Source organism: Crinia signifera, chromosome 5 (genome assembly GCF_055691185.1).
Source record: "Crinia signifera chromosome 5, ASM5569118v1, whole genome shotgun sequence".
In the NCBI taxonomy this organism is placed as follows: Eukaryota; Metazoa; Chordata; class Amphibia; order Anura; family Myobatrachidae; genus Crinia; species Crinia signifera.
Genome location: NC_139221.1, coordinates 276,938,742 through 276,962,320, shown reverse-complemented (window position 1 = coordinate 276,962,320; position 23,579 = coordinate 276,938,742). Strand labels below are relative to the sequence as shown.

The 23,579-nt window shown below is 46.8% G+C and overlaps 1 protein-coding gene across 3 annotated transcripts in view; it reads right to left on the bottom strand.

The window, feature by feature from the left end:
• Nucleotides 1–23,579, bottom strand: part of PRKAG2 (protein kinase AMP-activated non-catalytic subunit gamma 2) — a 362,251-nt gene that overhangs the window by 51,901 nt on the left and 286,771 nt on the right. For all 3 annotated transcript variants that reach the window (XM_083189060.1, XM_083189062.1, XM_083189063.1), the window contains one exon: nt 22,298–22,352. In XM_083189060.1, the coding sequence (XP_083045186.1) occupies nt 22,298–22,352 (55 nt within the window). The remainder of the gene's footprint in view (nt 1–22,297; nt 22,353–23,579) is intronic.

The window sequence follows — 23,579 nt, the reverse complement described above, 5'->3', positions numbered from 1 at the left end:
TCAGAGATAAATGCAAGAAGGAGCAACATTATATTATATACAGCACTCGCTGTACGGTGGCAACAGCAATACAGCCTTGATTTACAGACATGCATGTGGATTGGTTGAAGAAAAGTCCCGCTGATCAGTTAGTGGGACACGTCTGTAATATCCCTTTTACACCAGAGGTTGGACCCGGGATATTGCCTCTCCAGTCCGGGGCGGGGCGTGGTGTAAATGGGCTGAAAAAAAAATAACACGGGTACTGTTCCCTGGGAATCTGACCCGGCAAATGTTCAGGGTCGGACACAGGGCTTATCCGGGGCTCAGGGTGGTGTAAATGGTCATTATCCGGGTTATTTGGCGGGGAGAAGGAGAAGGCCGCGAAGAGCTGATTGGTGCTTCTACAGCTCTGGCAGATAATGTCATCTGCCGAAGACCTGCAAATGGAGCAGCGCAGCACCAGCATCAGCTGCGTTACCAGGCTGTTTGCAGCCTGTACCCTACACTACAGCAACAGTCTGTGCTGGAGGCACTCTCCCCAGTGAGTTAACAGCCTCATCTGCAGGAACACACGCTGGCTGTCACACAAAGTGTGTCCCAGTGTGTTACACGTTTGTATTCATACGCACATCTATAAAGATTCCAATGTATGATGATTTTATGCATATTTTCAGCTTAATAAAGCTAAAAAACTTGGAGTGTCATGTTCCATTTGTTGTGACCTCATCATCAATAGGCCAAAAATCCATTTTTTAATGACAGCAGCAAGGAAAGGCAGGGCTGATCCGTTCTCAGTGTAAAAGGGCATTACCTGGGAATAACCTGGATTGAAGTGCAGTGTAAATGGGGTCTGAGGCAGGGCATGTCCTGGTATTCTGGTGTAAAAGTGGTATAATACACCAATAAAAGTTTTAACATTTATAGAATATCTTCGTGGAACAAGTACAGTATTTAAAAAAAGTGTCACCTATTTGGGGTGTTGGACCGAATGTGGACAGCAGCTGCTTTCACTGGAGCACAAACCCCAGGCGTTAGGAGATAGAGGATGCTCGTATAAAATATCCCATGTTATATGCAAATATATATTAAAAAAAAAAAAAAAAAAAAAAAAAAAATGTGGGGGGCAGTATGGCTGCTGAATTGAAAAGTTATAGGGGGGGGGGGGTAGGTTGTAAAATAAGGGCGCACCTGGAATCCATCACATATGCTGCTGTCTTCCATACACATTCTCGCCTCGAAGTCCATAGAGCAAACAGGGCGAGGAATGGCGGCGTTACATATACAGAGTTCTGGGCATAATACAGCACAGACTGTTTCTGTGGCATTTCCATATCAGGTATACTGATCACATAGCACGGGGGGGGGGGGGGGTGTCTCTCGATGTAACAATGATGCAATTACTGCAAATCAGGTCATCTAGCCCCTGGACCACCCACTACACTGAGGATCCGAGTGGCTGCTATACTCAGACACAATGTGAGACTGTGGGAAACAATCCTCACTTGCTGTGATTTCTAACTTTAGCAAGTATAATGTAGAAAGAATACTAAACTACATTACAATAAGAACTTTCCCATACAATCCCAGTAGCGTAATTAGGCATGCAGTGATATTGTCACATTACACATGCGGCCCGATGGAGATTGCACCCCCACAGAACACCAGTATATGGGGCTTCTCATCTCAGAAAATCTCATTTTCATCTGCTGCTGAGTACCATTAATCACTTCTACCAGCATTAAGAATCTGCGCAGATTTGTGTAGAAATCTCATTTAACTCCATGTTATATACATTTTTTTTTGTAAACAAAGTACATTGGTCATTTCATATATTTCTAGGTAATTAATATCCTGGACCAGCCATCCCTCGTCACCAGCTATCCTATCAGCCGTTGCGGCCATCTTTACTTTCCTCCCACCTTCCTATCTCAGTGCTTCTTAGTTTGTTTTTCCCTCCCATCCAGGGGCGGATTGGCCATAGACCTTACAGGGAAGATTCCCGGTAGGCTGGTGTACCTGTGAGGCCACCTGTCAGACAGTGACTATTTTAAAGATGTGGCTCTGCCTTAAAAAAATAAATAAAAAAAAACACACACCACTGTCTTTCCCAGGCCCAGGCAGCGCCGCTGAGCTCTATATCAGCCGCTGCCCAGTCCTTCGCCCGGCAACTTAGGCCTGCCCCCCGACAAGCCTTTATGCAGTCATGTTGCAGGCACGCACACAGCCAGGGGGGAGGAGGCGCGGAAGCAGCCGGAGCCAGGCAGCACTGAAGCAGAGTTCAGCGATCAGCTCAGCAGTGTTAAGCAGCGCAATCCCGAGAATTTTCTGGCTTTGCCAGTCTGGGCACTGAAGCATTGCCTGAAAAATTCTCGGGATTACCACTGAAGGGGTTAAGGTTCTGGGGATGAGTAGTGGAGCAGGTGAATGCATGCCTGCATTTGGCTTCTACTGCTCTGAAGGCTTTGTTGCACATGAGCATTGGAGATGGGCCCTCATCTCGTCCCTAGCAGCCACTGTGAGCCCAGTTCAGCACATAATGCCTGCTAGGAGAGGGTTTTGCACCATGTATAGGGCAAGTACACACTGCATAGCCACAGATGCATACAGATAGTTCTGTACTGATTCATTTGAATATTGTACTTATATTTTGCATACAATTTCATCAGCCCTATAGTGAATAATATCTACCTCATATAAACTATACAGACACTGGAGTATACCTACCAGCCTTCACAGAGGGAGACATTCTCAGACATTACTGGGTTATTTATTCACTAGAACTTATTGACCTCACTGAGACAGGAGGAATCAGTTCTACTCGTGGTGCACCCCAGTGGGGTCATGCTCCAGTGAACAGAGAATGGAACTGCTGTTCGGAGGTTCGACCCCCACTATTTATTGTTTACCAATTCAGCCCGTCCTGTATTATTGTTGTTCGCTGCCTCCTGAGATGGTGGGCAGCGATCTGCATAAACTACTGGGTACTTGTTTCCTAGAACGGCCACAACGATTTAGATCGTTGTGGTCGTAAGATAAAAAATCGGATCGATCGCATCGCATGCGATTTGGTCGCATACGATGCGACCGATTTTTCACCCGATTTTTTTTTTTTTTTCACCAGATTTGTTTAAATTGCCCCCCCAAATGTTAATAAGTGTGCTAGACCCCACGATAGACGTGAACCCGAAGCGTGGCGAGCGCAGCGAGCCCGCGAGGGGCGGCGGTGCGCGTCCTCCGACCTTTTCATTCCCCTACTATCCACTAGGGCGTGGAGTGAGAATATAATAGTGTGGCGAGCGCAGCGAGCCACCGAGCCCGAAGCGTGGCGAGCGCAGCGAGCCCCGCGAGGGGACGCGTCTAACTTCACAGGTATACGCGTCCCCTCGCGGGGCTCGCTGCGCTCGCCACGCTTCGGGCTCGGTGGCTCGCTGCGCTCGCCACACTATTATATTCTCACTCCACGCCCTAGTGGATAGTAGGGGAATGAAAAGGTCGGAGGACGCGCACCGCCGCCCCTCGCGGGCTCGCTGCGCTCGCCACGCTTCGGGTTCACGTCTATCGTGGGGTCATGGCGGGCACATAAAAAATGTGAAATGGGTCATATTGGCCCATTTCACCTTTTTTATCATTTTTCCCTATGTGAGATGGACTTAATCAAGTCCATCTCATCTTGTGCCATTATAATGGCACAAGACCGACCGATTTCAATGTTAAAAGATTTTTTAACATTGAAGTCTATGGAAAAATCGGGTCAATCGGTCGGTCGCATCGCGGCCGATTTTAATTGGTCGCAAACGACCGATTGACCCGATTTCTGTCAATCAAAGTGAAAAAATTGTAAAAAATCGGCCACATCGTGAGGATCGTGTCCCTTAATTAAGAGCCACGATCACTCACGATTGTGGCCGTTCTAGGAAACAAGTACCAACTACTGTGCTAACAAAGTCTGCCGCTCTTACATGCCTAACCCCGGTGAATTTGGGTGCCACAAGCATAAGAAGCAGCTCACTCACTCTTATGTTATCCGTCCAAAAGATCCGCCTCATTCACGAACGACCCATCTCTATAAATGTAACACTGATGCTGCAGATTGTTGCCTCGGTTACCGTACAGAGGTTCGACATTCTCTAAGTGGACCTGAAAATGGTCAACATACCATAGGGTGACATTGCCAGAAGGTTGACACAAGCCTAAGGTCAACATGGACATGGCCGATTCGAGTTTCTCGAGCATACATGGACACCGCATATCACGGTGCACTCTCCATGCGTCGGGCATGGTGCCTCACTCCATGTTCACTTGGATAGTAAAGTACGAACCAAGTCGGTGTGTGTAATATATATATATATTTATTATAAAATAAAAAGTAAATAAAACCCATGTCTACCATGTCCATAAGCTTGTGTCAACCCTCTGTCAATGCAGACCTCTGGTATGTTGACTATTTTTAGGTGTCAACCTAGTCACTGACCTTATCCTTGTTGACCCAGGGACCGCATATGGTTGCCTCACAGTGCCCCACTCTGATAGAAGGTTCTTTATAAAGCTATATATGAACGGCGGATAAGAGATCTGCTAGATCTGTCACAGTCACCACACTGAGAACTGTTATTTCCAAGGGGGAAGATGAATGACTGGAGACTTTGCTGCTGGCAAACACACAAACCTGCACTTATCCTGGCCGAGTCCATGAGAGCAGAAACCATCACTAGCGTACAGTAAATCTATGTATTCACCACCAACACGAACTTGTGTGAGAACAGACCTGTGTCATATGCAAAAGAAGCACATATTAGTTTCCATCTACCTCGGCCTAGTCATTTATAATACAATTCAAGAGAAGCGCTTCCAGCTCTTTCATCTGTAGACCCAGGACACGCACTCACGGCCATAACTCATCCATGCACACGTCTGACAGATTGGACCATACATGACACACGCATGGTCAAATCTGAAGGATCCCGCTGGTCAGTCACTGCATCACAGAAGCACAGTTCGCATACACACTTCAAAGGAGTCAATACAATTGTTCATAGCAATAATAGTTTAGAAATATTTGTATTATATGTTCTGCTGCCTTCTCATGGAGGAATAAGCAGTTATTCAATGTATTTTTAACCTAGCATATGACATTATAAATTATAAATGCAGGAGCTTTGTCTGTCGCATCTTCCCTCTAGTGTCAGTTTTGGAAGAGATTTTGCAGCCTCATCATTGGTAGTGTCAGAATCCTTCCTTGTAACTGCAGCTGTTCTCATACAGCACCTTAGTACTTGCTCTGTCAGAAGTCTTGCTTTATGCTTTTCCATGCAGAAATGGATGTTTGGGGTCATTTTACTGCAGCCAGTCTCACCAGAACATTGGGGGTGATTCAGGTTGATTCAGGTTGGTTTGCTAATGGACCATGTGCACTGCAGGTGGGGCTGATGTAACATAATGAGATTTATATTGCAGTGCAAAAATAAAGCAGCCAGTATTTACCCTGCATAGACAAAAATAACTAACCCAAACCTAATACCCCTTTTACACCGAAAACCCTGGTCGGACTCTGGTCTTTGAACACAGTTGTTTTCAGGGTCAGACCCTGCTTCATACCCCATTTACACAGCAATTCAGGGACCCTCTCCGGTTACTTCCCATACCCTTGAGGGACCCCACCGGCGACTAACCATACACTGGATGGACCCCCTGCCCACCTGCACTGCCGGACCCCGCTGCCCCCACGTCCCAACCCACGGCTGCAGGGGGAAGTTACAGCAGCAGCCGTGGCAAGCATCCCCTCCGTCTTCCCCCTCAGCAGCCTGACAGCTCGCCCCCCTCAGCAGCCGCAGACACCCCTCTCCTCCCGCAGCAGCTGGGGACAGCTTCTCCAGTGCTGCACGCCGTGCAGGGACCCGCTGCGGGTGCCTCAACCCGCAGCGAGACCATTTACACCGGCCTCTACATGGGTCCTAACTGTGTTCTACTCAGGTCAGGACCTGGGTAGAGGACCCGTGTAAATGGACACGGCATGACCCCATTTACACCGCCGAAGATCCGGGTCTGACCCGCCACTGACCCAGATTTTTCAGCGGTGTAAAAGGGGTATAACTCTCTGTAATGCTGGGTACACCCCACAACGATTTGGGCTCACATCCCCCGATTTTGACCGATTGTATGTAAAAAGAACAGAATTGGGCATGTTTTCAATGTGATTCCGATTCGATGTGTGTACCCGCCAGCCATTTGGTCACTTTGGAGATTTTACCTGCTGCACTAAAGATTCGTTATCTACACTGGATTGGGTACAGATGGTGAGCAGATTGTGCGACCATTGTATGATTTCAAGGAAATCATCGCACAATCATGCTCGTTCTGGTGTGTACCCTACATAAGTTACATTTGCACCACCTGCAGTGCACATGGTTTTGTCCATGAGCAAACCAAATGTGCTTTGGAAGCCAACCCGAATCATTCCCCGTGTTCGCAAACCTTCTGCAAAACAATTTATTTATTTATTAAGTTTCTTATATAGCGCAGCAGATTCCGTTGCGCTTTACAATTGTATACAGAGATAAAACAAACTTGCAGCAGGGCCCTCCTTCCTCCAAGTCTGTCTGTCTGTTAACAGACAGACTTGGAGGAAGGAGGGCCCTGCTGCAAGCTTACAATCTATAGGGACATAGGAGGGAAACACAAGGACAGGCACCAGTAATAGCATAGCAGTCCTACGAAGTTACAAGTCCAGAAGAAAAGCTATATAATAGCTCAGAGAGTTATGCGTATGGTACTTAAATATGATAGGCTTGCCTGAAGAGGTAAATTTTCAGGGAACGCTTGAAAGTTTGGAGGCTAGTGGAGTGTCTTATTGTGCCTGGAAGAGCATTCCATGGGGTGGGTGCAGCCCGATGAAAGTCCTGTAATATTGAAAGGGAGCTAGTGATCCGTGCAGAAAAGGGGTGTGGTATAGGGTTCCGACAGTCGGGATCCCGACTGCCCGGACTCAGACAACATGACGAGCGCAACAAAGCCCCTTGCGGGCTCGCTGCGCTTGCAACGCTGAGGGCATGGGGGCTCGCTATGCTCACCACCTATTCTATTCTCCCTCTATTGGGGTCGTGGACCCCCACGAGGGAAAATAGCTGGTGGCCGTCGGGCACCCGTCTGTCGGTGTTTTGACAGTCGGGATCCTGACGTCGGGATCCCGCTTGTCGGGACCGTGTCCGGCACCCGCAGAAGAGAGACGCAGATCTTCCTCAGAGCGTAGTGGTCGAGATGGGAGAAATTTTGTGATAAGTATAGAGATATATACTGGTGCAGTGTGGTTAATAGCTTTATATGCGAATATAAGTGTTTTACAGTATATTGAATACCATAAAATACAGGCAAACAATGGATGGACTATCTAATATAAACACATTTAATCATTTTACTGCCTAACGGGGAAAATAGCAAAAACAAAAGCACTTACAAACACTGCTTAAGCACTTACAGCAACAACAAAATGATTTGTATCTAAGAATCTATTAGCGAGAATAATGTAAATGCAATGCCAATATAATTACTCCTCCACAACATCTCATATTCCTGCTGGTGCTAGTTTATTCATGGATAGATCAGCTCGGCAGCTGCACGTCCCTCCAGCCAAAAGGATTAAATAACTTATTCTAGCCATTAATTCTGTTTATATGGGAAGTGTAAGGAGAGGAGTATACAATCCATCCGTCACGTCACATACAGGGACTTCTGTATCAATCCAGAGATCACCAGAAGGGACAGTGCTCCAAGACACCTGGACATTCTTCAGTGATACCAAGGAGAAACCCTATTTACTTATTAACAAGGTACATAGCGTTCTCCAGGAGTTTTACAATATAGAGCAGGAATGTGCAGCACTAGGATGGTATAAGAAGTAAAAATAAAAGAAGCCCATTACAGTAATTAATAATAACCAGACACAAGCAACTGACAACCTGCACATTATTGTAAAAGTAACCAGAAGGCTACATTAGCAAAAATAGTGTATAACTGGGAACAATGCTAAAGTCAGACATTTCATTCACAGCGGATGCCCATCTAGCAAGAACTAGCTCAGCAATCTAAGATTTGGCGAAAGGCATGGACTCTGATGGACTTCAATAAATTACCAACTAACATCCCATACTAACAGGGCCCCATTACAGGTTCCAGGCACCCATGGCTGCTAAACACACATGTATGGAGACTCAGGGACAGTGGCGTAACTATAAATTTTGCTCCCCCCTGCCAAAATAGTATCTGGCGCCCCCCCCCCCCCCCCCCCCATAATGCTGCTTACACAATCATTTCACGTACACTGTATGCCACACACCGTAGTGCCAGTTACACTATACTCCACACACATAATGCCACTTACACTGTATGCCACACACTGTAATGCCACTTACACTGTACGCCACACACTGTAATGCCACTTACACTGTACTCCACACACTGTAATGCCACTTACACTATACTCCACACACATAATGCCACTTACACTGTATGCCACACACTGTAATGCCACTTACACTGTAATGCCACACACATAATGCCACTTACACTGTACACCACACACATAATGCCACTTACACTGTACGCCACACACTGTATTGCCGATTACACTGTACGCCACAAACTGTAATGCTACTTACACTGTACGCCACACACATAATGCCACTTACACTATATACTACATACCATAATACAATTTAAACTGTACGCCACACACCATAATGCCACTTACACTGAACGCCACACACATAATGCCACTTAAACTGTATACCACACACATAATGCCACTTACACTGTATGCCACACACCATAATGCCACATACACTGTACGCCACACACCATAATGCCACTTACATTGTACACCACACACAATGCCACTTACACTGTACACCACACACCGTAATGCCACTTACACTGTACGCCACACACCGTAATGCCACTTACACTGTACGCCACACACATAATGCCACACACTGTACACCACACACATAATGCCACTTACATTGTACACCACACACAATGCCACTTACACTGTACGCCACACACCATAATGCCACTTACACTGTACTCTACACACCATAATGCCACTTACAATGTACGCCACACACATAATGCCACTTACACTGTACGCCACACACCATAAAGCCACTTACAATGTACGCCACACACATAATGCCACTTACAATGTACGCCACTTACACTACACACCACACACTGTAATGCACCTTACACTGTACGCTATACATAAGGTAACACTCAATAGATGTCAGGCAGTAAGTCACCATGGGGAGAAGGAGCAGAACCCTCCCCACATCCACACAGACCCTCCCCAGTGCTTTACTACTAAAAAAATTGTGCTTACCTGCATTCTTCAAATGTGTGGCACTGTACATGGTCTTGTGTTGGTCTTGCAGCAAACAGTCATGGAGGGGAGGCATGGGTACACATAAGGACATAGCAGAGCTGCAGAGGTACAGATGGGAAAAGCAACAGAGGAACACATGGGGGGGGGGGTCAGAGGTAGTAGAGATGGCAAAGGGTCACACATGGGGTGGAAAGGGCACACATGGGGTGGGCAGGAGCAAGGGCACACATATGATGGACAGGGACACACATGGGTTGGGTAGGGGCACACATGGGGTGGGCAGGGGCACACATGGGGTGGGCAGGAGCAAGGGCACACATATGATGGACAGGGACACACATGGGTTGGGTAGGGGCACACATGGGGTGGGCAGGAGCAAGGGCACACATATGATGGACAGGGACACACATATGGTGGGCAGGGGCACACGTAGGGTGGGATGGACACACATGGGGTGGGCAGGAGCAAGGGCACACATATGATGGACAGGGGCACACAAGGGGTGGGCAGGGGCTCACATGGGGTGGACAGGAGCAAGGGCACACATATGATGGACAGGGACACACATGGGGTGGACAGGGGCCCACATGGGGTGGGTAGGGGCACACATGGGGTGGGCAGGAGCAAGGGCACACATATGATGGTCAGGGGCACACATGGGGTGCGTAGGTGCACACATGGGGTGAGTAGGAGAACACATGGGGTGGGCAGGGACACACATGGGGTGGGCAGGAGCAAGGGCACACATATGGTGGACAGGGGCACACATGGGGTGGGTAGGGGCACACATGGGGTGGGCAGGAGCAAGGGCATACATATGATGGACAGGGGCACACATGGGGTGGGTAGGTGCACACATGGGGTGGGTAGGAGCACACATGGTGTGGTCAGGAGCAAGGGCACACATATGATGGACAGGGACACACATGGGGTGGGCAGGGACACACATGGGGTGGGCAGGGGCACACATGGGGTGGGATGGACACACATGGGGTGGGCAGGGGCACACATGGGGTGGGCAGGGGCACACATGGGGTGGGCAGGGGCACACATGGGGTGGGCAGGGACACACATGGGGTAGGTAGAGGCAGTGGCACAGTTGGTGATAGGATTCTAGACTTACTGTAAGCAGGGAAGGACAGCAGAAGTTCTGAGAAGCTGTAGCAGGAGATTAGGGGGCGGAGCAACACGTACAGGAGGAAATGCAGAGAGTCAGAGGAAGCTTCTGAGCTGCTGGGACTGGAGGTTTTAGTGCATTAACTGGGTACCCTGAGACTCCATAGTGGGGGAGGGAGGGTTTACAACCTGTCAGAGAGGGGGCCGTGGGAACTGGTAATAACAGCCTCGAGTTTCTTCCTCACAGGCAGACATCTGCCTGTGAGAAGCAGGTTACGCTGCAGCAGTGGGGAGCTCAGCCTGTGTGTGTTTACCTGAGGAGAGAGAAGACCGGCCAGGGGGATCGGGCTGCAGTACTTTCTTCTCCACCTCTGTAGTTTACTGCTGCCTGTCAGCTGTTTGACAGGAGCAGCAGGGAGAGCCGAGACGCTTGTGCTGAGCAGCCAGCTCCAGCTCTGTGTGCAGAGTGACTGCTCTTCAGTTCTCAGTGCGCCCAGCAGGCGCTGGCTCCTCCAAGCCATGGCGGGGGCTGCCTCAGCATAGCTACGCCTCTGCTCAGGGACTGGCCATGCATACTGTATATGTGCATGTAACAAAGGTCAGCTGGTATGTAGGATCTGATGCTTGTGTGAAGGAGACTTTGGCTTTAGGCTGCCCAGCTGGTGCTGTAGTACAATGTACGTAAGGGATATGGTCACTAGGTCTACAAGCATAAGCCCGGCATGGGGAAGGTCGACAGTCAGAAGGTCGACATGGGGTTTTTCGCAGTTTTTTTGGAACCAACATGTGCCGACAGGCGGTATTTCGTGCCCTACCATCCACTAGGGCTTGGTGGGAGAATAAAAGAGTGTAGTGAGGCACTGTGCCCAAAGCAGGGCGTGTGCAGCGTGCTGTGCGAGGGGACGCAGTGCTACATTTTAGTGTCCACGTCGACTGTGTCACTATTCAGGACAAAGATGTGAAAAACCCCATGTCGACCTAATGACCCTGTCGACCTAACCCATGTCGACCTAGTTGATGTCTATCCAATGATCTATATCCATACATAAAGTAATGGTTCCCTCAGTAAGTTACATTGGCACAGCCATCTGGCAGTCAGCTTAAGAACTTTCCCCCCCCACAGCACATCGGGATGGGTGATAGCCAACAAGCATGGAATAAATTAGGCGCCAGCCTAATCAGCCTATTGGTTAGTCAGGCCCTGATGAAGTGGGAAGGTAGGGCCAGCCATGGGAAAGGTCACCAACAGTCAGATTGTGCTTCCCCTACCAGCTAAGGGTTCCCTAGCCTCTGCAGGATCACTGCTCAGACACACATACGAGAGTACCAGTTACCATTCATGTGAGGACAGGCTCCCACTCAGCAAACAATGATGTTACATTCCTCCCTTCTGATACAGCGGAAGCACACCATAGCTACCGTACGGGTCAGAGCATGCTGAAATCGGCCACACACATGTGAATGCACTGCACACGCATTCAGCCATGTGTGCGCACATACATTCCATACATATGACCTGCCATTCGTCATCAGCGTGCACTTCTGCAGACTGCATGTTGTACTAACAATATGCCTGGAAACAGAGGATGGAGAAATATATATATAGTTATTGAACGTTGCTGATGCCCTCTTTGCTACATTTGTGCAGAACCACGGTCGCATAAAGCCACCGTACAAGTGTCTTTCACAGCAACGTCTGTTTGTACGGAAGTAGTTCCACTTCACCACCCTGTTTACCCTAGATAACATCTGGAAGAACCTCTGTAGCATTAAGCCACATTACAAGTATTTACAGCCACGTCTGTCTATGTGGACTTAGTTCCACCTACACCATCTGGTCTACCCCAGATAAACGTCTGGAAGAGATTATGGTCGTTTGACCCCTTAGAACGTCCATCCAGTCCTGTTTGATTCAGTCCAGTCCTATTCAGACATTTCACCTACATTATACGGCAGATGCTGTTCTGATTATCCTGTGAAGATTCTCCACGTCGAGTATGAGACCAACAATAGTCTCATCACACATGGACCATTAAAATCTCTCATTCGGGTCTAACTTCTATTTAAGATTGCGAGCTCGCTCTTATCACTGAGTTTCATCATACATTTCGAAAATATTTGAGGCATCTCCATGTATTCTTTGTGTCTATTTTAAAAACCCCTGATGAAGTCTTTCTAAAGACGAAACGCGTTGGGTTGTTACCGTCTTCAAAAGAACTGAGACACCACACGTTTTCTTATAAACGTTTTAATAAAATATGTCAATTTTTAAAAACATGTTGTGATCATTTGTATATCTGATTCATGCACTGCACTTAAGGTGGTGGAAACCTCTGGCGCTCTCTACTCTTTCTACTATCCATACCCTTTGTCTCCCACTAACAGGGGAGTCTCTTTAGAGTAGCGGCCTTCCGAGTGGCGCGACTTGAGTCACCCTTTGTTATATATATATATATATATATATATATATATATATATATATATATATATATATATATATATATATATATATATATATATATATATATATATATATATATATATATATATATATATATATATATATGTAAATCAGGCAACAGGCGTCACTCGGAGTCTTGAAGTAAATAAAGTGCACTTTATTTACTTCAAGACTCCGAGTGACGCCTGTTGCCTGATTTACCTGTGTTGGACCTGCGTGGTTCTGGGAAGGCACCGGAGCAAGCTGCCTTTTTACTTCTTTAGTGGAGTGCCGGATTATCTCTTCTCTATATATATATATATATATATATATATACACACAGGTTGAGTATCCCGTATCCAAAATGCTCGGGACCAGGAGAATTTTGGATAACGGATTATTCCGTATTTCGGAATATTTTAATATGTCAATGATGTATTTTGAAGTATCTTGCATTTATGCTGTATAAACACATAATATACACACATATATATTTTATTACCACATAAAATACACACAAATATATTTTATTTGTTCAAAAAACAAGGTTTCAAAACGTGAAACAAAATGTGTGTACTATCTCAGCACTGAATTTGAATGCCAAGCAATCATTGTCTTGCACATATATAGTGCCAGTTACATATCATGTCCCCAGTGATGCTGTTACAAATGTCCCCAGTGAGTTTTTAGCAAAAAAAAAAAAAATTTTTTCACTTTCTGGAATGTCCGTATTTCGGAATAATTCGGATAACGGATACGGGATACTCGATTATATATATATATATATATACACATACACACACACACACACACACACACACACACCCCTCTAGCCCTACATACCACACAGTTGCACCAACAGCCTCAACTGAACTGTGGGCCAAGAGGAACGCATGGACAAGCATGAAATAAGTACACAGGCCTGGCCAACCTGGCTGTTGTAAAACACAATATTCCCATCATACCTTGCCTCAGTTTTGCTATTGGAGAATACCAAAACTGTTGCAATGTATGCTGGGATGTGAAGTTTCACAACAGCTGTAGAGCCATAGGTTGCCCAGGCCTGGCCTATGCCCTGCATCGCCCAAACTTCCAAGAGTTCAGTACTGGGGCGAGATATGAGACTAGAGCCTAGGGGGTTCCTGTGCAAACCCAAGTTAAGTATGTTGGGTACTAAGGAGAACCTGTGCAGGGGCATCGCCAAACACCTGGCAATGGGAGATGCACACAAATGTTTAAAAAATTATATATATATATATATATATATATATATATATATATATATATATATATATATATATATATATATATATATATATATATATATATATATTATATATATTTTTTGGTACTCTTTACTTATCACGGCGCCCATCGCGGCCATTGAATGCACTAAAAAAATCGGGTGCGACGCGACCGACGCGATGCCCGCGATTTCCCATAGGGAACAATGTTAAATGTCTCAATTGACCCGATTTTCCTGTTCAATGCCTCAATTGACCCGATTTTTCCAGAGGAAACAATGTTAAATGGCCCACAGAGGCCAAATAGGCACCCTGAATTGTGAAATGGCCCCCACAATTGTTAACGCCACCCCACGATCAACGTGAACCCGAAGCGTGGCGAGCGCAGCGAGCCCGCGAGGGGCGGCGGTACGCGTCCTACGACCTTTTCATACCCCCACTATACACGTCAGCGTGGAGTTGAGAATAGAATAGTGTGGCGAGCGCAGCGAGCCACCGAGCCCCGCGAGGGGACGCGGATACCTGTGAAGGTATCCGCGTCCGCTCGCCACGCTTCGGGCTCGGTGGCTCGCCACACTATTCTATTCTCAACTCCACGCCGACGTGGATAGTGGGGGTATGAAAAGGTCGTAGGACGCGTACCGCTGCGCTCGCCACGCTTCGGGTTGACGTTGATCGTGGGGTGGCGTTAACAATTGTGGGGGCCATTTCACACTTCAGGGTGGCTATTTGGCCTCTGTGGGCCATTTAACATGGTTTCCTATGGAAAAATCGGGTCAAATGAGGCATTGAACATGAAAATCGGGTCAATGAGACATTTAACATTGTTCCCTATAGGAAATCGCGGGCATCGCGTCGCACCCGATTTTTTGTGCATTCAATGCCCGCAATTTTTTTACCTGCGATGCCCACGATCAAAATCGTGGGCGCCGTGCTAGGTAAAGAGTACCTATTTTTTTTTATCCAAGGATCTGTTTGTATCACACAAAAGGTGTGGAGTGGAGGTATTCCTGCAGGAGGGGGCACAGTGGCCATTAACGCAACAATTTATCTGTGATGACACAAATGGGATAGAGATTAGTTCAGCAACAGTCATTCACAGCATGTTTGGCGTTGGGCCAGCTGCTATTAGGAAATGTTTGGACACAGAAATTGATGTTTATTATCCAACACTTAGGAGACCATTGATCTTTGTGCAAAATAAACAATCCATGTACAATGATCGTGTATGAAAACAGATTGTGTGCCATAGATGAAACAGAACAGTCTTAAATGCGGAGTTCTCAGATCATCACCTGCTTTAGTAGAGGTACTGCCATAGCTCGCATGACTATGGTCAGACACGGATAACAAACTCCTAGGCAGTCTCCTAGGGAGCGAGCGGCCAGTACCTAGTGGTTCCCACACCACCCTTTGTTGTATCGCTATGGGAAATTGAAGTAAATGAATGCATACTGGGAAACTCTAAGCACACTTGTAGCTACGTAAAGGAAGTTCCTGACAATATAAATGATAAAACAGAACTTCACCCTAATATTACAAGATAAAGGGAATTGGTATTTTCTTTTAAGGAGTGTATTTAAGTGGATAATAGAGATTGATTCTAGGATTTCTATATTGTGCTCCTCTATAACCACTATTCAGCGACTTCCTACAATATTATTGTTGCACACTGTAGATTGAGGTGATGCCAATCAGTCTTTATGCTCAGGGTAAACAAACTTGAGATTGGAGATTCTGATCCTTCAGCTGGTTTAAAAAAGACACACACACACACACACACACACACACACACACACACACACACACACAACTCCAGTGCACAGTACACTGCATCTTTCGCCAATACTGCTGCCTAGGAGATTCTAGGAGGGGAGGTTCATGTCACTGGCAACACTGCCAACAACTGGAGCTGGCCTGCTAGATAATACAGTAGGGTGAGACCTGCCGGCAGCTTAGGCCAAGGTTTTGATGGAAAGTGAACTCACCACCCAGAGCCGGTTCTATACAATGGAGGGAGCTGTGTATTATGGTTTAATAATCATTAAAGAACCATACCTCTTCTGCACTGCCTCTAAAGTCCTGGGTTATTTGCATGTGAACGCGCATAAAGCCAGGATTTAGGTAATTGGAAAACCATTCAACCCAGGATGAAGTTCAGACTATGGGAATTTTCAGGACCGTCAATTGGCTCTAGGCATTACAGATTGCCTTTCCTTCTGCTCTCACCAATACCAAACACGGAGGAATACCTGAATATCTGCACCCACTGAACTTGAGACAGCACAGTGCTATGCAGGCAGCATCTAGCCCTGTCTAGGGTCTTCATACTGTAGTATCCATTTTTAATTCTAGTTGCAATGAATGTCTGAATGTGCCCATGGCTTCAGGAAACCCCCTGGCCTAAAAACATGCTGGTATTTAAACCATTATAGAGAGTAATTGTCATAAAATGTGTGTAAGGAAAGTGCACCATTCCAGATGCACGGGAGATCTTTTATCTGTTAACATATAATCAAAACCAGAAAGTAAATGGGGCCTACACACGGGGCAACTGTGCTGAGCGATCTGAGCAATGTAGATCACACAGCACTGGGTTGGGATCATTTGGTCTACAGCAGGATGGTTGACACCATTAGGTCGGCATGGGAAAATGTGGACATGGTTATAGGTCGAAAGGTCATTAGTTCGACAGGTCGTTAGTTGTCTAGGTCGACAGTCAAAAGGTCGACATGGGGGTTTTCACAGTTTTTTTACCTGAATGTCAACACAGTCGACATGGACACCGTTTAAAGTGCACCGCAACCGCTCGCTGCGCCCGGCACACTATTTTATTCTACCACCACACACGTGTCGGCTCAAAAAAAAAACCATGTCGAACTAATGACCGGTCGACCTAGACACTGTCAAACTAATGACCTGTCGACCTAGAACCATGTCGACCTAATGACCTGTCGACCATCATGCTGTAGACCAAATGACCGCATCCCACAGCACTGCATAGTGTCAGCGCTGTGTGCTGAGTGATCAGTCAGATCCGGTGAGAATAGTGGCCCTGACTGACTTTCCAACTAGATTTATCCTACATGCTGGATCTTTAATCGCCTAGCGATAGTGATGCCCGGTGCAGCACATCGCTATCGCCCCTACACACGGAGCGATATAGGGTCATTTTCTAAGTGATCTAGTCAGATTGCTTAGAAAAATGGGATAAAATCGCCCCACATGTAGGGGCCATAACAGTTCTTGTTCATTCATATTTTTAAACACAGACTGCTGACCTAGGGTCCCTAGAAATACCCTTAACTGGACAAAATGTATGCTGTTTCGGGATACAAACCAATAGAAACCCCCAATTGGTAAATCATGTCCCCCACATTAAAATGCCGGGTAAAAGCAATGCTGTTCACACTCGCAGTGTGAACACAGCATAATAGGAAAGACAATTCTGCACAGCAGCGAGGAGGGAACCACAACCACCTGGGAATAACACCCTCCCACTATGCTCCTTTGCCTGACATCAAGAAGCAGAATGCAATTTAGAGATATGACAGCAGATAGAGTAAAGAGAATGCATTCAAAACAAGATTTATGTCAAAAGTAGAAAATAGGTTTGTGCTGCAGACTATGGCCCTTATTCAGATCTGAGTTACATTTGTATGAGTTATTTTGTTGTTATCTGTGCAGGGTAAATACTGGCTACATTATTTTTACACTGCAATTTAGATTTCAGTTTCAAAACAGCCCACCCAAATTTAACTGTCTCTGCACATGGTACATCTGCCCCACCTGCAGTGCACATAGTTTTGCCCATTTTGAGAACAAATTTGTATTGCAATCAGATCAGAATAAGGGCATAGATCCACCATGTAAACCCACTGTGACTAACTTACACACATGAGAAATTTTGTTTTTATGGTTTACTTTCCCTTTGTACTGGTCTAATGCAACTATTGCAAGCACAGAAGGAATCAAAATATTATTGTTACAGCACATGAAGTGGTTTCTATAGCGTATTAGTAAATAACTAATTTACTAATAGTGACCAGCTCAACCAGGAAAAGGTTTGTTGGGTGGAACATTTCACCCCTTGAGTAGTCGAATTTCTAAAAAACCCTGCTTAGTTGGTGGCTGAAAATAACTAACAGTTTCCAAAAAAAACTCAACAGATCTCATGTTTCAGGTCACGAATGAGGTTAACATTGACAGTGTACACCAACTGTCACATATTCCAGAGCACAATGGTGATGCATTGCAAATGGCGAGCAGATGTTTTGGCAAGTAACTCTGAAACAAAGTAACCAATTACAACTCCAACGGCATTATATAAATCGGTCACTCATAATAATCATCCTTCTGCAATTAATATATAGATAAAACAAAAAAAGGAAGAGTACCATTCCAAAAACTGCGATGACCTAATCTCTTTAGAACACCAATGTAACAATACATTGGCTTATGGCACGGAACAGTGGAAGAAGAAGACATGCGCGTGCAGAGATCCCCCTCCCCCAATGAAGAGGGCACAATTGTTTGAATACATAAAATTATCTTGAGTTAATAAAAAAAAAAAAAAAACTATAGGGTTGATCAAGCACTGAAAACAGTGGAGAAGTGGATCAGTGAAGAAGTTGCATAGCAACCTACCTGCTCAGAGGAAGTATTAATACCCCTTTTACACCAAGGAATAACCCATGTTGGACCCAGGTCAATGTTGGTGTAAAAGGGGTCAACCCAGGTCCAGTAACACTGGTCTCCTACCCAGGTCCTGACCAGGGTTGAACACTGGTTGTACCTTGGTCGTGGGCGGTGTAAATGCTCCCAACCCAGGTTGGGACATCAGGGTAGTGCTGAAAGGATACCAGAAGTGCTGGACGCCTTTCCACAGTGCACTGCAGTGGCAAAAGACAGCAGCCAGGAAGGATACGGGCAGTGCACACAGAAATCATAATTGGATGCAGTATCATTTATATTATTATTATTTTTTTGGGTGGGGGAGGGACTGGGGGGAGCACATGGGAGATTCGGTCTGCTGCTGCAGGGGAAGGGGCTGGGGGAGCACTTGGGAGATGCAGCACTTTTATACCGCTATGTAGGCTTGAGCACTGAATAAAACTTTTTGAAAAATATTTTACAAAATAAACAAAATTAACATTTTTCAATGCTAACTTGTCATGTCTTTTAATTTTTATTTTAAATCATTGATGGAAGGTTGGATGGCAGTTTATCAGTCCTAAAATGGACATTTTTAATGTCATCCATAGGGAAAAGCAGTGCTGACCCAGGTTCAGTGTAAACGGCACAGACCTGGGTCACAGTGCTGTGTAAATGGGGTATGAAGCTGGGTCCAACCCTGGAAACTCCTGTGTTCAAAGACCAGGGTCCGACCAGGGATTTTGGTGTAAAAGGGGTATTAGTGGGTAGACTGATTGGTAATATGAGCAACTTCTACACATACACACACGCACGCTCTTTGGTCATGTCTAAAGCACTGCCGAATTATAATTAAGCTTGAAACACAGTCAATTGTGAGATAGACAAGTTTCTAATCACACATGAACAAGCATGAACAGAGTTTCCCAAACTATTCTATTACAGTCCAGGTTATAAGGATAGCCATGTTTGAGCATGATTTAACCATATGGACTCAAGCATGCGTAATAAAGGAGCTTGGGAACATCTGCTCTATACCTAGCCTAGAATATGCTGAATTACTCACACCCGCAGTTGATGCTCATCTTGGCAAGCAATCCACTTTTCGGTTAAACCAGGAGCATTAGCAGGATATACACTGCAGATTAATGAATAATATTGAATATCCATGACAATGACCATTGCTCAGACACATATATACATTATTTCTGTTGAGCATTAGAGGGTACCATACAGATTTTTATGTGGCACCTTGGCCTTACGGAACAGTGGCCATTTCTACAGCCCAGGAATGAGCTGTTGAAGCTTGTTATTACCACTACTGGCAAATGTTCTTTGTTAAATCTACAAAACTGATTGAAACCACTGTTGCCATTAATAAATTATTCAAGAAAATAAGAGCTTAGTTACGCCAAGAGTGAAGAAAGAAATATATTGCTTAAATGTCCAGAATGATAGAGTTGTAATATGCACAGAGATAGCCATCACTGGCACAACATAGCACACAAGATAAAGGAGGCAACCAAAACAGCAGTGACACGTCTACCACTGATTTTCCATGTTACATTAGTTGGAGCTCTTAAGTAATCCCACAGGGCAAAACACAGTGGCCCTTATTCTGGTTCGTGCGGTACGGCCCGCGTGCGGCCGTACCGCCGATGTTTTCCGTCTGCACATGCGCAGAGGTCAATCTGCGCATGTGCAGGCGAATTCGCCGCACATAGCGTTAGTACGCCGCAAAGGGGGCGTATAGGGGCGTGAGGGGCTTCATGCCCTCATTTCCCTATGTATACGCCCCGCGTTTCATGGGCGTTCCCATGCAAACGCGGGGCGTACGCATGGTAATGAGGCCATGACGCAACTCATGGGGGCGGAAAGCTGACGTCGCCGGATGTCAGCTTTCAGCCCCCATACAAGCTACCACACGGACGATTGTCCGTGTGGTCTCAGCTTGCGGGAGCTGCCGCGGCGTGCGGACCTGCCTTCGATGGTCGACGACCATCGAATGCAGGGGGCAGCTCCCACCATGGTGGAGGCGTACGCCTCCACCATTTTCATGCGGATCGGCAGCCGTCCGTGTACGGACGGCCGTGCCGATCCGTCTTGTAGGCGGGGATTCGTCTGGTGCGGTCGGAGCCGCATATGCGGCTCGACCGCACCAACCAGAATAAGGGCCAGTATGTGGACTCGAAGGGGGAAACCAAAAAAACTAGAGATTATGATTATTATGGGCGGTAGTCAATGCGAGCAGCGGCGAGGTTGGTTCGTACAGCAAGGATGGGTTTTTTAGCGAGGAAAAGCCATCCAGCTGCCTTGCCAGGGACGTTCAGAGGACAGCGAGGATTCCCCTAAACGGCGAGGTTCACCGCATATGCAGCGAGCCCGCTTCATTTTGATGCGAGCATCAAAGTTCTGATGGCCACACTCACCATTTTTACCTGGCCTCAGGGAACAAGGGACGTGGAAACGGCGACTGCGGGGGGGGGGGGGTGAGTTTAATACTGTCGTGAGCTATCGACGCTGATCGCCGTCAGCCCCCCCCCCCCCCCCCCCCCCCCCCCATTGAATACACCTCTGTCTACCATTTTCTAGGATGCAATAGAAAAATTAGACAGAATCTGATTGGTTGTTAGGTGCAACATCGCTTCTTTTCAATTTTGGAAGCTTTAGTAAAATTCCCCCCAATACTCCAGCACCGGCAATGGCATCACAGCCGACTAGTCCCAGACTTGCGTGCATTTGTCACAGCGATTAATGGAGTGCACTAACTTCTAACACTGGAGCAATCCCTCCTACCAGCAACTGATATGATGGGGGGGGGGGGGGGAGTTTAATGTATGTCCTCCTTTCTTTACTGTGAAGCTTCACATACGTAAATGTTATTTTTATTATAAAACAATAATACGGATTTGCTGAACAGACAGCAAACAGAAAACAGCAATCATGTTGTTTAGAGACAAATTATTCCCACAGCAAGGCACCTGAGGGACAGGGGGAGAGGGAGAAGGGGTGCTTACTTCCCAGGTACCAATTTCACAATAATGTCCTTGCAGAATGAGAAGCAACATGTAAGCAGTGTATTACTATTCATGCTATTACAGTATTTGCAATTTTGCATTTAGAAGTCACCTGTGTGCATCACAGCTGAGCATGCTTTGCTAACCAATGCAAATTGATGGCAGCTTCATATATAGACTTTAAACAACAAGATAGTCACAGCATGGCATATAGGTACAATATGGTGACAGCACACTGCAGGTATAAGCCATAGGAGAGACACCTGGACCCTGGCCTGCATGTAGGCCCCTGTAATAATGCTATATACAAATCAACAGGGTCACAGCTCAGTGCATCCCTCAGCACAGAGTGCAGGGCCCACGTCTTCCCTGCCTGTAGCACACACCCCAGAGACAGCCAGACATGACTGGCACCGGCAGCCCAGGTTGGGCACATAGACAGCAGCTGCACACATAAGAGTCTCCTTACCTTCATCTTCTAGCTCCAGTTTCTCCAGCATGCCTCCAATGGTGGTGCCCGGAGCCTGTGTGGGGAGAAGGCAGAGAGGAGATGATGAGCAGTCATACAGGGAAGGAGGGAGGAGGAGAAGGAGGCAGCAACCCTGTTCCAGTCTCCGCTTCTCCCTCTGTACACACAGTACATACAGCAGCACTGCAAGCACTACTGGGGGGAGCCCTGTCCGGGAGAGGGCGGAACAAATCACTCCCACGCCTACGCTCATTGGGAGGCTGAAGACGTCGCTCGCTGACTGGCTGGCGGCATAGAGCGGGCTGACCAATTGCTGAGAGGTGAGACGTGCCCCGCCCCTTCTCTGCAGCACACACATTAGGAGCCGCCGGCTGCTGTCACTATGGGGACTGCGGGGGTCATCATTCATTAAGCTGCGCCACCGTGTCTGCCTGTGCCCCCACTCACCAGGGAGAGTCCCCAGACAGGGCGTACCCGGACCTAGCGCCCATAGTGCTGTGGGTACAGCAGCGTGACATATATCCTGCTGTGCCCGGCTGCTGACTGTACATGTAATATATAGCCTGACACCTGGCTTCTTGCATGGGACTGTAGCCAGCCTCTGCCTTCCCTCTTATGTCCCATCTACAATAATGTGCCCTGATATTACATTCATCTAAAGAAAAGTCATTACCTTGGTGGTACCATCAGGGTTAGTAGACATACCATAGGTTGGCATTGACAGAATGTCGACACAAGCTTAAAGTCAACATGGACATGGTCGACATGAGTTTTTCAGGGTTTTTTATCCACTTTAACTCTCTCCACGTGTTACATCTGCCCCACCTGCAGTGCACATGATTTTCTCATTTTGAGAACAAATTTGCCCTGCGATCAGGTCTGAATTATTCCCTATGTTTTCTATACAGACAAATGCTATCTGTACAATTATGTCTAAAACTGTGACAAAAACTGCATTGCCAGTGCCACAGAATGAAAACAAGTTTTAAATAATTATTACACATGCCATACCTCCAAACTGTCCCGCTAAACGCGGGAACGTCCCGGTTTTTGGGGGCGTTCCCACGTCCCTCCCGCGACCGGCAGTGTCCCGCTGTGGCGGGGGGGCACTTGGAAGCCCATAGAAGCTGGCCACGTGCAGTACAGACGTTTGTACTGCACATACGCCAGTCCTGGCGCCGGTCATCATAGCACAGGCGCCAGGGACCAGGTGGAGAGGTGGCGGTGACAGGGGGAGGAGGTGCCTGCATCGCGGTACCCCTGCGGCGGCTGTGGCCAGTGA